At 42.4% G+C, this 14,138-nt stretch overlaps 1 protein-coding gene across 1 annotated transcript in view; it reads right to left on the bottom strand.

The window, feature by feature from the left end:
• Nucleotides 1–14,138, bottom strand: part of LOC145401238 (RNA helicase Mov10l1-like) — a 217,717-nt gene that overhangs the window by 153,904 nt on the left and 49,675 nt on the right. The window contains exons 5-6 of the mRNA XM_080273572.1: nt 13,021–13,618; nt 3,697–3,888 (exon numbers count right to left, since the gene is read on the bottom strand). Of these exons, the coding sequence (XP_080129698.1) occupies nt 3,697–3,888; nt 13,021–13,618 (790 nt within the window). The remainder of the gene's footprint in view (nt 1–3,696; nt 3,889–13,020; nt 13,619–14,138) is intronic.

The raw sequence follows: 14,138 nt of genomic DNA on the forward strand, positions 1-14,138 counted from the left end.
CCTGCCTCTCCTAAGGCTCTGACAGTGGTGAAAGTGCTCTTGAAGCACTTACAGTAATCCAGTGTTGTGTTGCACTGAATCCTTTGCACTGTGAATTATAATTGTTTAACACTGCACATTCTGTTCTTACTTGTGCCACGCCAGTTGTGATATGTCAGTGTTGAGCTCTGCACTTAATCCTTTGCACTCTGAATTCCAATTTCCTAACACTGCACAACACTGTGAATTCCCATGTGGTCTAGTGGCAAGCTATTACAGTTTATTCACAAAAACAAGAACGTGGGACAGCCATGGCGACAAGCGAGTAGTCACGATGGTAGTTAGGAGGGAACTGGGGAGGGGAGGAAGGAGGGGTGCTCTACTACGCGCGAGAACACAGCTGTCTGTCACTGCGCGGCAATTTTAAAGTAGGAATGAACACATATAGGCCCCTTTTTTTTTTTTTTCATTTTTACGCTTTTTTGGCCATTTTTAGTGTCCAAAGACCCAAGCCCAAAATGCCCGGGACTTGGACATCCGGGTCTTAAAGGGATTACTGTATATACAGTATAATATATATATGTAATGTATATATATATATATATATATATATATATATATATATATGTAATGTATATATATATATATATATATATATATATATATAGACTGTGGAGTCACATGGAGAGACAGGCTGACGAATGAGGATATAAAGGAGTGTTGTGGTGTGGATGTGGATGTGATAGGAAGCGTTATGAGGAACACACTGAGGTGGTTTGGCCATGTGGAGAGGATGGAGGGTGAAAGACTGACGAAGAGAGTGTATGTGAGTGAGGTGGAGGGGGGAAGAGGGAGAGGGAGGCCGAGGATGAGATGGAGGGATGGAGTGGAGAGGTATATGAGAGAGGGGGGGGTGTAAGTTGGGAGCAGGGCAGTGAAATGGCGGGGTACAAGGCGATGTGTAGGCGTTTTATTTGTGGCCACCCCAAACGGGATTGTGGCGTCTGGCGATAGATAGATAGATAGACAGACAGATATATATATACTGTATATATATATATATATCTGGGCTACCATGCTCCTCATGGGGTAATGTAGGATTGGATGATGGATGGATGGACGGATATAGATATATATATATACACATACAGTATATACAGTATATGTATTGTAGCAGCCATGGCTCAATGGGTAAGAGCGTTCTGATTGAAGGGTCGGAGGTTCTAGTCCACTCAAGGGTCAATTGTAGACATCAGGAGGGGCATCTAGTCATAAAGCATTACACGCTTCAAGGACCATAGTCCTCTATCCAGGGGTAACACCTTAGCCCTTACTGAAGAAGGGGACACAGCAAAAACTATATATATATATATATATATATATATGTATATATAATCTCTCTCTCTCTCTCTCTCTCTCTCTATATATATATATGTGGTAGGTTGGGGTGCTCACTATCCACTCACTCGATGTAGTGCTGCTCTTGGGTGTCTGCCCTTTCCTCTCTTCCATCCTTCTTTCCTTCCATCCTCTTCTGTCTTCCTTTACTTCATTCTTTCCTTGTCCTTCTGCCTATGGGTAACTTTACACTTCCTCTTCTGTCTTTCTTTCCTTCATTCTTTCCTCTTCCTTGTGCCTGTGGGTGACTCTACACTGAGTGACAAGCCAAATGTTTCCTGTACACCAGGAAACCATTTACTACACTGGGTGGCAACCATATAACCAAATTTTGGCGCCTGGTGGTTTAGTGAGTAATTATTGTGCTCCAATCAGATTGAGCCGGTGAAGGTTTATATCCAAGGGATGGTTGGGGTTGATTGCTCATGTAAGGCCACTCAGGGATGAGTGAGGCTGGTCACTCTCATCTTATATGTTGGGACCAACTGCTTAGCCCCGGGTTCCTACGCTCCTCATGGGGCAATGTAGGACTGGATGATGATGATGATGAAGATGATGATGATGATGATATCTATCTATCTATCTATCTATATATCTATCTATCTATCTATCTATCCATCTATCTATCTATATATATAATATATTTATATATATATATATATACATATATATATATATATATATATATATATATATATATATATATATATATATATATACAGTATATATATATATATATATATATATATATATATATATATATATATATATAGATAGATATATAGATATATATAGATAGACAGATAGATATACTCATCCCCAAGGGTCATCAACATCTTCTCTCGTAAATATTCATCTGAGTTTCATATTACATGTTTCTCTTGTGAGACATGCTGGGAACCCTTCTCTTTCAGTAAGGCAGTAACCCTAGAGCTGTCACCTCTCCCTACTTTAGCTTATTTTTATCTTCCTGTGGTGGTAGGTGGTGGTGACCATCATCCACTCACTTGGTGTAGTGCTGCCAAATTCTTCCTTCACCTTTATCATTCTTTTTCTGTGTCTGCTCTGTGCTCTTTCCATTTCTCCCACTTTTCTTGTCACTTTTCAATATGCTTCCTTCCTTTTCAGGTGGCTTTACACTGAGTGACAAAATAAACTGTTTCCTGTAAACTAGAAAACCATTTACAATGGTGGGTGGTAACCAAATAACCAACCTATATATGTTCCCTACATGTCAACAAGTGGGTTTGCGGAGGATTTGTGCCCCTTCCCATGAAACATCTAACTCAAAGACAAACGGCCACCCCTTTCAGGATTATGGCATCTGACTATAGACAGATAGATAGAGAGATAGATAATGCTCCTATAGAGTTCGTCTTGTGTTCAAATGCTCAGAGTTCTGTGTTAGTGTTCAGGACCATTTGTGCTCTCCTTTCCTACATATCATTCATTTTGCTTTTGTTTCATTTAGTTTTGTTTTATCTGATCAGAAACCTGGTTGACCACGTGGTGATGACTCTGGGGGATGGTCATCATACTTCATGAAGCAATATAACTGAGGTTATCCGTGGAGTAATGTCAAACAAGCCATAACTGATAAACCCATAGAGCTTCTCAACTGAAGGCAAGTGGTATTACATCCACTCTATGGTTCTCTGAGTATGATGATCCTCCTCATCAACACTTTCAATGCCTGTGTGGTGCTGTAAGTAGTTTCATTCCACATCCTCACGTGCCTGCAAAACTAGCTCCTTGTAAATCAAAAATGGATTTTCGGCCATGAAAATTGCTCCTTTCCTTTTTTTCCCAAATTCCTTCATACCCTTCTCTTTTCCCAGATTTATTTCAGGAAAGTATCACACACTGTGTTATGAGGCACACTTCCCCCACTAAATCACATAAAAGATCCTTTGCATGCTTCCATTCTGAGTTCCTAACCAGAAGATAATCAATATAGCTTACAGAATCACAAGATTCATATATAAATAGTTTCATTTGCAAACACTGAGCTGAATATGATCATATTTACTGCAATACTGAGCTTGAGGATTCTCTATTCTTCAGCATTAATAATACCATATCTTACATCACCATGCACTCCTTATCCCAAAAGGATTGTGCACCTATATATTCATTCAAGTCTTCACCCAGCTCTACATTCTTTCACAACAATGATTCCATAAACAATAATTTATCCTAAAACCTATTCTTTAACTCCTGTAATATTCAGCTTGGGAGATATAATGATACAACTGTCAGGATGTGATATTAATATGCGAAATTTCCTTTAGTTACATTTCAGCCTATTCAAAAGCACACCTTAGACTGCAGAACCTGATGTATGTATCCCTGGTAAACTGTAGTATGGGTTGAGGTTGAATAAGAGTCATGTGGAGGGTGGGCTTCCACAGTATCCCCTACCACAAGAGAAGGACGGCGTTCTGCCAAACCGGGTACATCAAGGCTCAGGTACTCTCCACAGAACTCAAATACTGCTCGTGGCATGTCAAACTGAAATGTAAGGCACAGTTATCCTCCACATGGCTCACATGCTGTTCATGGCATACGAAAATTGAATTGTAGTCTGTAAGGATTTTTCATTTACTGGGTGATCATCATCACCACCACCTCTATGTCTTGCTCTCTTCTGGGAACACTCTGACAAAGTATGGATATGACAACACATCTCAAGGATTCTTTGTTCTTAGATACATCTCTCACTCTTTCAAGACACTTCTCTTCCTCTTCATAATTCCAATAATGTAATAGTTCACTCTCTTCTTCCATACTGCTGTATAACAGGTCTGCCTCATTCATATCATTGTATTGTTTATCAAGGCTCCAACATGCTTGCATGCATTAGCTTTTGTCACCTCATGGTGGCTCTCCACAAAGCTCAATCACTGGATACCTCCCTCTTCAGTCCCTAATCCTTGAGGTCACACGACCTCATTCCAGGACTTTTTCAATCTGCCTCTCGCAGCCCTACCCCTGACATTCACAATCATCATCATCTGCCTCTTCCAACAGTATTCAATCACTCTCACTTGCAAGCATTTTACAAGGCATCTTATTTATAAAGATTTTCAGAATATATCCACTTTATCCCAATGCATTTCTTCTTACAGGACCAGTATAGGAACTTTGCATCTGACTTGTATCACTCTTTTTCAATTCCAAAATAATGCACTTATGTATTTCTCTATAACTTACAACATCCACCCTATTTGTGCCTGCAGTTCTAGAGTCTGTAACCTAGAAAGTCCTCTGTCATTCACTGTCCAGGTTTCACTCTCGTATGACAGTGTTAGCAGCAACACACTTTCATTTACGTATGGTCCTCTGGATATCAATACTAACGACCATACCCTCCAAAATACTGTACAACAAAGTTCTTCCGTCACTCTCTTCCCTTAAGTGAATTTTCCTTAACCTCACACAGCCATGTTTCTGCAATACAGTTCACAAATTTTGAAATTATAAACAACCAAGGAAACATGACACATCTGTTTCAATCAACATTCAAATAAAAGAATTCAGTTAGCTCCTCTTAACATACAATGCTGAATCATACATACTCTTTAACAATATCCAATCTACTCCATACTGTTTCAGCACCTTCCACATTCCTAATTTGTCTATTCTGCAAAATGCTTTCTTTATATCCAAAATGGCAGCATACAGGTTCTTTCTTTTCTCTAAACTCTGTTCTATTACACATCTTGGAAAGATCTGGTCTACACACTTTCTCCCCTTCCTAAAACCTCTTGCTCCCTTCCTATCATTTCCTTGGTTCTCAACCTCACCCTGTTGGTGACAGCCCTCTAACCAGATATGACTCATAAAGGTTTAAATATGAGGGGCAGCTGGGATTAAATATTCATATAATGCCACTAGGAGGAAAAGCAATGGTATCACTCTTGACTTAAATGTTTGGGGTGAGTAACCTAGCCATGGAACCCTAAGCTCCTCAGGCAGCAATAAAGTAATTTAACCCCTAACTGCCGGTTGACGTGTATAGCCGTCACGATTCAGAGTGCGGAGCACTGCCAGCTGACAGCGTATACCACACTCACCTTCCCGCCACCCTATGAACTCGCGACCATTTTTTATGATACCCACCGGGTAGGTAGGACCCCCAGGTTCCCTGCGGATGCACGGTTCAGTCTGTACACAGCACTGGTAGCGGGAGGAGCCATGTCTTCTTCATTATCGTCTGTTTCCGCAACACCGCATCAAGGACGGATCGCCTCATTGACCCCTGCGAAAGTTCTACCCTTAGTACCAGGAAAAGGGCTAAGTGATAGTGCAAATGGTCATGCTTTGGACGACACTGCGTCCTCATGGACACTTAGTGAGAGCATGTCCTCAGAGGAGAGAAGCTACCATGTGGAGAGCGACCTCTCTTGCCCTTCGACCCCTAGCTGCTCTCAGACGTCAAAGAAGGTTCTCAAACTCCGCAGAAGAGAAGGGCCTTTGACAGTGACAAGTTCACTGAGGAGGAGGAGATAGATGACCCAGTACACCAAGCAGGTGAGCGTGGAGCTGGCAGTCATCAGCAAAATAAACACTGAAGAGCCATCTCTCCTACACGCTCGCCACCTGCTCGCCGATGTCTTGCCCTACAACGCTCACCAACACCTCAGCCTAGCACCTCAAGGGTGGAATCACCACAACCGGGCCCTTTGGGAGTGGTATTTCCCACATGGGCCCCACATGGTGATATCAGCACTGAGCTTCTACCCAGGCAAGTCCCATGTCAGGTGAGTCATCACCTGCTCACTGCCCCACCTCTCACACCTCTCCCTCTCCTTCCCCCTCACCCCCTGCCCGTGGGCGTGTATGTGGGCATGCACGAGCGCAGAAAAAACATCCTGCACATAGCAGATGGCCGACTGTACCACGTGTGGGTAGAGTCGATACCTATGTTTGGGAAGATGAAGCCGGCTTTGAGCCATCTGAGCCGGTGTCCGACAAGGAGAGAGCAGGTGTGCAGGACGATGAGCTTCCACCCCAGGCCCTGGACTATTAGCAGTATATTCAGGACTATTTTCACTACTGCTAACATGCAATACCTGGTGGAGGAAATAAATATCCACTAGGCCATGTCTGTGCGGTGGCTGGACGTGGCTGCCAGCGAGAGCATGCACCTGTGTGACTGGATACCTGTGGAGGTGGGGGAGATGTTTGTGTGGCTAACCCTTACCATGTTGATGGTGCACGCAAGAAAACATGTGCTCCATGATTATTGGTTAACCGATGAACTTTTGGGCACATCTGTCTTCGGTAAGTATATGGCCCGAGACAGGTATCTGGCCATCCTAAGGTTCTTTCATTTCAATAGAAATTACTAGCCTGCACTGAATGACAGGTTGTGAAAAATTAGACCAATCTTAACAATGCTCAAGGAGTCACTTGCCAGGGTTTTTCATCCGTTTCAGAAAATGGTTACTGACGAGTCGCTGGTGTTATTCAAGTGCAGGCTGGCATTTATTCAGTATGTGCCGTCAAAGCACCATCGCTTTGGCCTCAAATTCTTTGTCCTTTGCAACTGCAAAACTGGATATGTGCTAGATGTGACAATTTATACAGCAACAGATACCGATATACCTAGTGACGATCCTCAAGGTTTCTCAGCATCAGTCAAGAAAGTGCTCATTGAAAGGTATTTCAACAGGTACCATATTCTGTATACCAATAATTATTACAGTGCCCTGGCGTTGACCAAGTATTTGCTTGAACACGGTATTGGGTCCTGTGGAACTGTTAGGGCAAACAGAAAGAATTTCCCTGTAATTCCAGCAAATACTGAGAAAGGAGCCTTTTTGACCAAGAAATGTGGCAACATGTTAGCCCTTCCCTGGGATGACAAGAGACGGGTTAACATGTTATCTACAGTACACAAGGGTGTGTTTGTGGAAACTGGAAAAACAGATTAAAAGGACCAGGGAACCTGTGGTAAAGCCAGGTGTTGTCAACGATTATATCAACATGCGGCTTGTTGATAAATCGGACATGCAAATTGGTGAGGTAGATTGCCTATATAAGTTCTGCAGGCGGTACAAGAAGGCATTTTTATGCCTTCCAGATATTGCCATCCTGAACAGTTTCATACTATTCAAGGATCTCGTTAGGAAACCTCTCTCTTTCTCTACGAGAGTTTGAGAGAGAGCTTGCACGTGAACTCCTTGAAGAATATTCAATTGCACAGGTGCCATGTGCTAGGCAGGAGACAGCGGTGACAGTGGACAGGCTAAGCTGTGTTGAGTATTTCTAGTGGCATGGGCTGGTAAAGATTCGCTGTATCACAGCAGGTCGTCAGGTCTACAGGCCATGCCACATCTGTAACACGACCAAACGTCGTCCCCCAGCACGAAAAGAGACCTCATACCAATGTGCAAAGTGCAAGGTCCCCCTATGCCCTAAATGTTTTTCTGAGTATCACTCCAAGTGTGATTAATGAGTAGGTGTGTGGGAAAGTGTAAATAGTATACAGGAATGCACAAGTGTGTGTTTTAATAAATAAGTGAAATGTTGGATAATATACGTGATTTATAGTAAGAGCTTTGATATAAGTGTTTTATAATAAGTTCTACAAGTGTAATGCAGTAATTGTTACTGTTTATTGGATAATGGTGAAAGAATTATTGGAAATACCTTGAGTCAGCCTACCTGTAACCTGAAAGAAAACCACTTGTGAGTGGGCCAGAAAGAAAATTACCTGGTTGGCTATAACAAAATTATTTCACACGATTTTCAGGAAAACTGTGCTGAATATGAGCATCAGTGTATCCTACCTGTTACGTGAAAGAAAACCACTTGTGAGCTGGCCAGAAAGAAAATTACCTGGTTGGCTATAACTAAATTATTTCACTCGATGCTCAAGAAAATTGTGCTGAATATGAGCATCAGTGTATTTGTGGTGAGGTATAAATAATGTCTATCTATCTATCTATCTATTGCCAGACGCCTCAATCCCGTTTGGGGTGGCCACAAACAAATCGCCTCCAAGTCGCCCTGTCCCCTGCCATTTCACTGCCCTGCTCCCAACTCACACCCCCCTCTCTCATATACCTCTCCACCCCATCCCTCCATCTCATCCTCGGCCTCCCCCTCCCTCTTCCCCCCTCCACCTCACTCATATACACTCTCTTCGTCAGTCTTTCACCCTCCATCCTCTCCACATGGCCAAACCACCTCAGTGTGTTTCTCATAACGCTTCCTATCACATCCACATCCACACCACAACGCTCCTTTATATCTTCATTCGTCAGCCTGTCTCTCCACATGACTCCACAGGCTCCTCTTAAATAACTCATTTCCACTGCTCTCACTCTTGACTTGTGTCCTTCCAACAATGTCCAAGCTTCACTTCCGTACGTTAGAGTTGGTATCACAATACTGTCATGTAGTAACTTTTTCACTTCCATGCTCACTTCCCTGTTTCTTATCACTGCTTTCAAAGAACCAGCAACCTTTCTTCCCTGCTGTACCCTTTCAAGCACTTCACCCTCCAAACCTCCATCCTTACTCATCACACTACCCAAGTACTTAAACGTACTCACATTTTCCAATTCCTCACCATCCAACCTCGCTGTACATTCACTAACTTCACCTCTCTCAAAGACCATCACTTTACTCTTCCCTACATTCACCTTTAGATTCCGTTTCTTACACACTCTCCCAAACTCATCCACCAAGCCTTGCAGCTCCCCTTTGTCTTCACTCAACAACACAGTATCATCTGCAAACAACAGTACAGGGAGTTTCCAAACACTATCCTCTCTCACCAGGGCCACTCCAACATCCACTACCCTACCTTGTATGCTGTGTATAACATTTATAAGATTTTCATGATGCCCCTGATTAGCATAAATCAGTCTGAATTTTAGTACAAGTAATTACCTCATACTCAACGATATTGCGTGAAACAGCCACAGCATTTACTTGTCAAAGTGCAATAACCCGTAATTGTGATGTCAAGTGCAATTAATAAGTGTCCATGTAAAGAGAAATTATTATAATTGACAGAAGAAGTGAGTACAAAAAAACAAAGCGATATTTCCTTTCCCATACACCTACGGGGCATAATGGCACTATGAAACTGGTGGAAAACCCTTTGGGAAGCCACATGGACAGGGTGATGACTCATCCTTACGACAGTGAGTAAGGGAAAGACGAGGATTGAGTGGAATTTTCCACATTCCATCCAAGTACGCCTGGGCAGTGTTAAAATCACCACTTCAGTCAGTGCTGCCAACGCTAACCAGTGAGGCCAAGGTCACAGCCAGTGGCGCGCGCTCGGATCCAGCCCAACAAACGTGTAAAACCACTCGTCTTCAACTCATCCTTACTCATCGACGAGACCACCTAGAGACCTCGGGATAATTTCATGGAAAGAGGAAGAGTTGGTGAGTCTTGTGTGCTTTATTTTCTTCTCTAGCTAGTATAATTTGGCAGATATTAGGCTTTTAAGTAAGGGTATTTTTGCCAAAATCTCGGAAATCCCCCGTAAGGAGGAGTGGGTGATGGCTGGAAACCCCTGGCGGCTAAGAGTTAAAAATGATGATAAAATATAAGAAGATACAATAACTAGAGGAGCACTCAGTGAAGTACATCTCTCCAACAAGGGCAACGTAATTTCCAAACCACTCTTCATAATGGGTTAGGTTTTCTCATCACTGATTAAGGTTTTGAAAAAGTGTTCTCTAGATCCACTATCTGTAATACGATCCCAATCAGTCCCAAAAGTTAATCAATTGTTCCCTGGGACATGGGCTATCTACCCACCAAATTTGGTTCAAATCTCTCATTTAGTTTTTGAGTAATCCAACTAACAGGCAAACTTACAAACAAACAAACAGGAGTGAAAACATACTCTCCCTGTCAGAGTGAACAAGGTCACCACATGATGGCAGGGTAGGACTTACAGTAAAGGATTAGATGGATGGATGTATTTAAAAGCAATTATAAAACATAAGAAGGTACAACAGCCAGGTCTCTGCATGATGGCTAGGTAGGACTTACATGTTTCTTATACTACGGAGCAAGTTCCCTGAGGTGCTACCTGAAAATCCGAGCTTTTGAAAACCTTTGACCAATAACCATGTACTCTACACAATGGCATCATCTGACTTCACCAGTTATAACACTATAATTCTAATTTTACTTCCTTTCTGGTTCAATGATATATTAGAGTTTTACAATAATGGATGTGCAAATGAATACAGATAATGTCTCTTTTTGGTTCAATGATACATTAGAGTTTTACAATAATGGATACACAAATGAATACAAATAATGTCTATCTATCTATCTACCTACTGCCAAAAGCCTTAATTCCATACGGGGTGGCCACAAACAAATCACCTCCACGTCGCTGTCCCCCACCATTTCACTGCCCTGCTCCCAACTCACACCCCCCTCTCTCATATACTTCTCCACTCCATCCCTCCATCTCATCCTTGGCTTCCCCCTCACCCTCCCCCCCTTCCACCTCACTCACATACACTCTCCTTATCAGTCTCTCAGTCGCCATCCTCTCCATATGGCCAAACCACCTCAATGTGTTTCTCCTAACACTTCCTATCACATACACATCTACACCACAATGTTCCTTCACATCCTCATTTGTCAATCTGTCTCTCCATGGGACTCCACATGCTCCTCTCAAATACAGTAACTCATTTCCACAGCTCTCACTCTTGACTTGTGTCCCTCCAACAACATCCAAGCTTCACTTCCATATGTTAGAGAAGTATCACAATACTGTCATGTAGCAACTTTTCACTTCCATGCTCACTTCCCTGTATCTTATCACTGCTTTCAAGGAACCAACAACATTTCTTCCTTGCTGTACCCTTTCAAGCACTTCACCCTCTAAACTTCCATCCTTACTCATCACACTACCCCAAGTACTTAAATGTACTCACATTTTCCATTTCCTCCTCATCCAGCCTCACTGTACATTCACTGACTTCACTTCTCTTGAAAACCATAACTTTACTCTTCCCTACATTCAACTTTAGATTCCGTTTCTTACACACACTCCCAAATTCATCCACCAAGCCTTGCAGCTCCCCTTCATCTTCACTTAACAACACAGTATCATCTGCAAACAACAGTACAGGGAGTGTCCAAACACTGCCCTCTCTCTCTAGGGCCACTCCAACATCCACTGCCCTACCTTGTATCTCTTTTATAACCCCATCCATGTACAGATTGAACAACCATGGAGACATGACAAAACCCTGCTTCAACCCAACCTTCAAATCGAAAAATTCACTCAGTTCACCATCCGCATGCACTGCAGCCTTACCACCCTCATACATACTCTTCACAGCATTCAACAACTTCCCATCTACTCCATATAATCTTAATACTTTCCACAATCTCTGTCTATCCACCCTGTAATATGCTTTCTCCAAATCCATGAAGGCCGCATACAACTTCTTTCCCTTCTCTAGAAACTTTTTGACTAAAGATATAAGAATGAATATCTGATCTACACAACCTCTTACCTTCTTAAAACCTCCCTGTTCTTCTCGAACTAATTCCTCTGTTATTTCCCTAACTCTGTCAATAACTATCCAACCATATACTTTTCCTAATACACTAAGAAGACAAATGCCCCTATGATTACCACACACTTCTTTTTCCCTTTTCCTTTTATACAAGGGAATAATTATACCTGATTTCCAGTCTCCCGGGACTCTACCTTCCTCCCAGGCCAATCTGCACATCTTCCACATCTATTCCACTATCTCTGCCCATGCTTCAGCATTTCACCACACACTCCATCAATTCCTGGGGCTTTCCCCATTTAGACTTTCTTCATTGCTTCCACTACTTCCATCCTACTGATTTCTTCCTCTCTTCTCACCTCCCTCCTTCTCCCAGCCATTCTCTAGCCACTTATACTTGCATTACTATCATTCTCTGTGTTCATCAATTCCTAAACATGTTCTCTCCATATGCTCACATTTTCTCCCTTCTCCACTAGTAATCTACCATTTTTATCTTTTACTCCCCTACTAACTTCTTTGCCACCCTGTCTAACTCTCTTTACCTCTTTCCAGAACATTTTCTTACAGTCCCTCCACTTTACACTCAAATTCCTTCCAAATTCCTCATCCACTCTCATCTTACTAATCTTTTCACCTCTCTCTTCCTTTCAACATATAACGCTCTCTTCCGTCTCTCAACTTCTTCCATACCCCTATTTCTCATCCATTCATTATATGCTTTCTTCTATTCTGCCACAGCCTATCTCACCTCTTCATTCCATGATGCTGTTCTTTGCACCCCCATTCATCTTCTCTTCACCCCCACACACCACCTCACACATGCTGCACATATTTCTTCTGTGAATATCTTGCACACACCTTCCACATCCCCCATCTGCTCCAATTCATATTTACCCAATCATTCTCTCTTATATTCTGCTTTTTTCTCATCCTCTTGTAACCTTTCCACTCTCCTTGCATCTACTCCTTCCTCCCATCCTTCCCTTCTTCTATTTCTCCATTTTACTTGGACCTTGATTCTGACCACCACCATGTGGTGGTCAGAAAGTCCACTCCCCAGCCTCTAATACAGATAATGTTGCTACAACAGATGAAGGAACAAACCTGTGCCACATACCTGCCTCATCTGATGTGTTACTTCTATTTCCTCCAGATGCAGGAGTGTGGTAAATTTCTCTCTATGGTTGTCCTTAGTCAGAGGGTCAGTTAGGATTCGAGCCACATTTAATATCTCCTTTCTACCTCTGGCTGCAGCAGCCCAAAGATATTCTGGCACACATGCATGTGGATGGGACATGGGGGGGAACATGGGAGGTCGAAAAGGCTTCTCACCAAGTATGACACCTTTGGTACTCTCTATTGGGGGTACTGGAAGATTTTGACTTGTGGAAGGTATATGTGGTGAAACTGGCCCTATATGAACCAAGTGTGGATCAGTGACATAGGCACTTATGTGACGTCTGATCTGGAAATCAGTGAAGTCAAAGATGCACAGTCCCCATGCTTCACCAATCAGTTTTCCCTTACACTCAAGTTTTATACCAAATTTCTCGCCTGGATGCAAGGCTAGAGGAAGGTCAACTACTTCTTTGATGGTGAACTGCATTTCTTGCACCTGTGGGATATACACTTGCTTCAGCACCCTCGTCTCACTGCCACAAATTATGAGACTCACGTCAAGTACAGTGCTTGATCCAAGATGTACTTCTGGGAACCTGAGAATGGTAAAAACAACATCAGCACTACAGGCTTATCAATGCTCAGATAAAAATGTCTCCAAATTAAAGAGCTCCAGATAAAACTGCTGTTCCCTGTTTCTGACAAGGCAGAGTTCAAAGTACAATTACAGGTACATGATTAAAAACTGAGTAATTTTGTATACAGCACACTTATACAGCGATCACTTAGTTATCATGCATAACTGGTACCAAGACTAGTGCACGATACTGAAACTGCGCAATTATGAAAGCACAGAACCTACAGTATTTATCGTAATTAGTATTAGGCATCCCACTCATAAACCCAAATCTGACCTTTTACAACAATTTACACCCACTAAATACATACCATACAGACTGTTATGGTAGGTATCAGAAACACAGATAGGCATGGTTAGGTTAATAATAAGTGATGAATAATAAGGGAAGAAACAAGTACCACAAAGAGACCCAAGATAGGGTTGAGGAAGGGGGGTTCTAAGGGGAGGGGTGGAGACAGTGGTCTCTACCACCTGGG

The sequence above is a fragment of the Coenobita brevimanus genome, chromosome 6 (genome assembly GCF_032717465.1).
Source record: "Coenobita brevimanus isolate Jiangsu-jjx chromosome 6, ASM3271746v2, whole genome shotgun sequence".
NCBI classification, from domain to species: domain Eukaryota; kingdom Metazoa; phylum Arthropoda; class Malacostraca; order Decapoda; family Coenobitidae; genus Coenobita; species Coenobita brevimanus.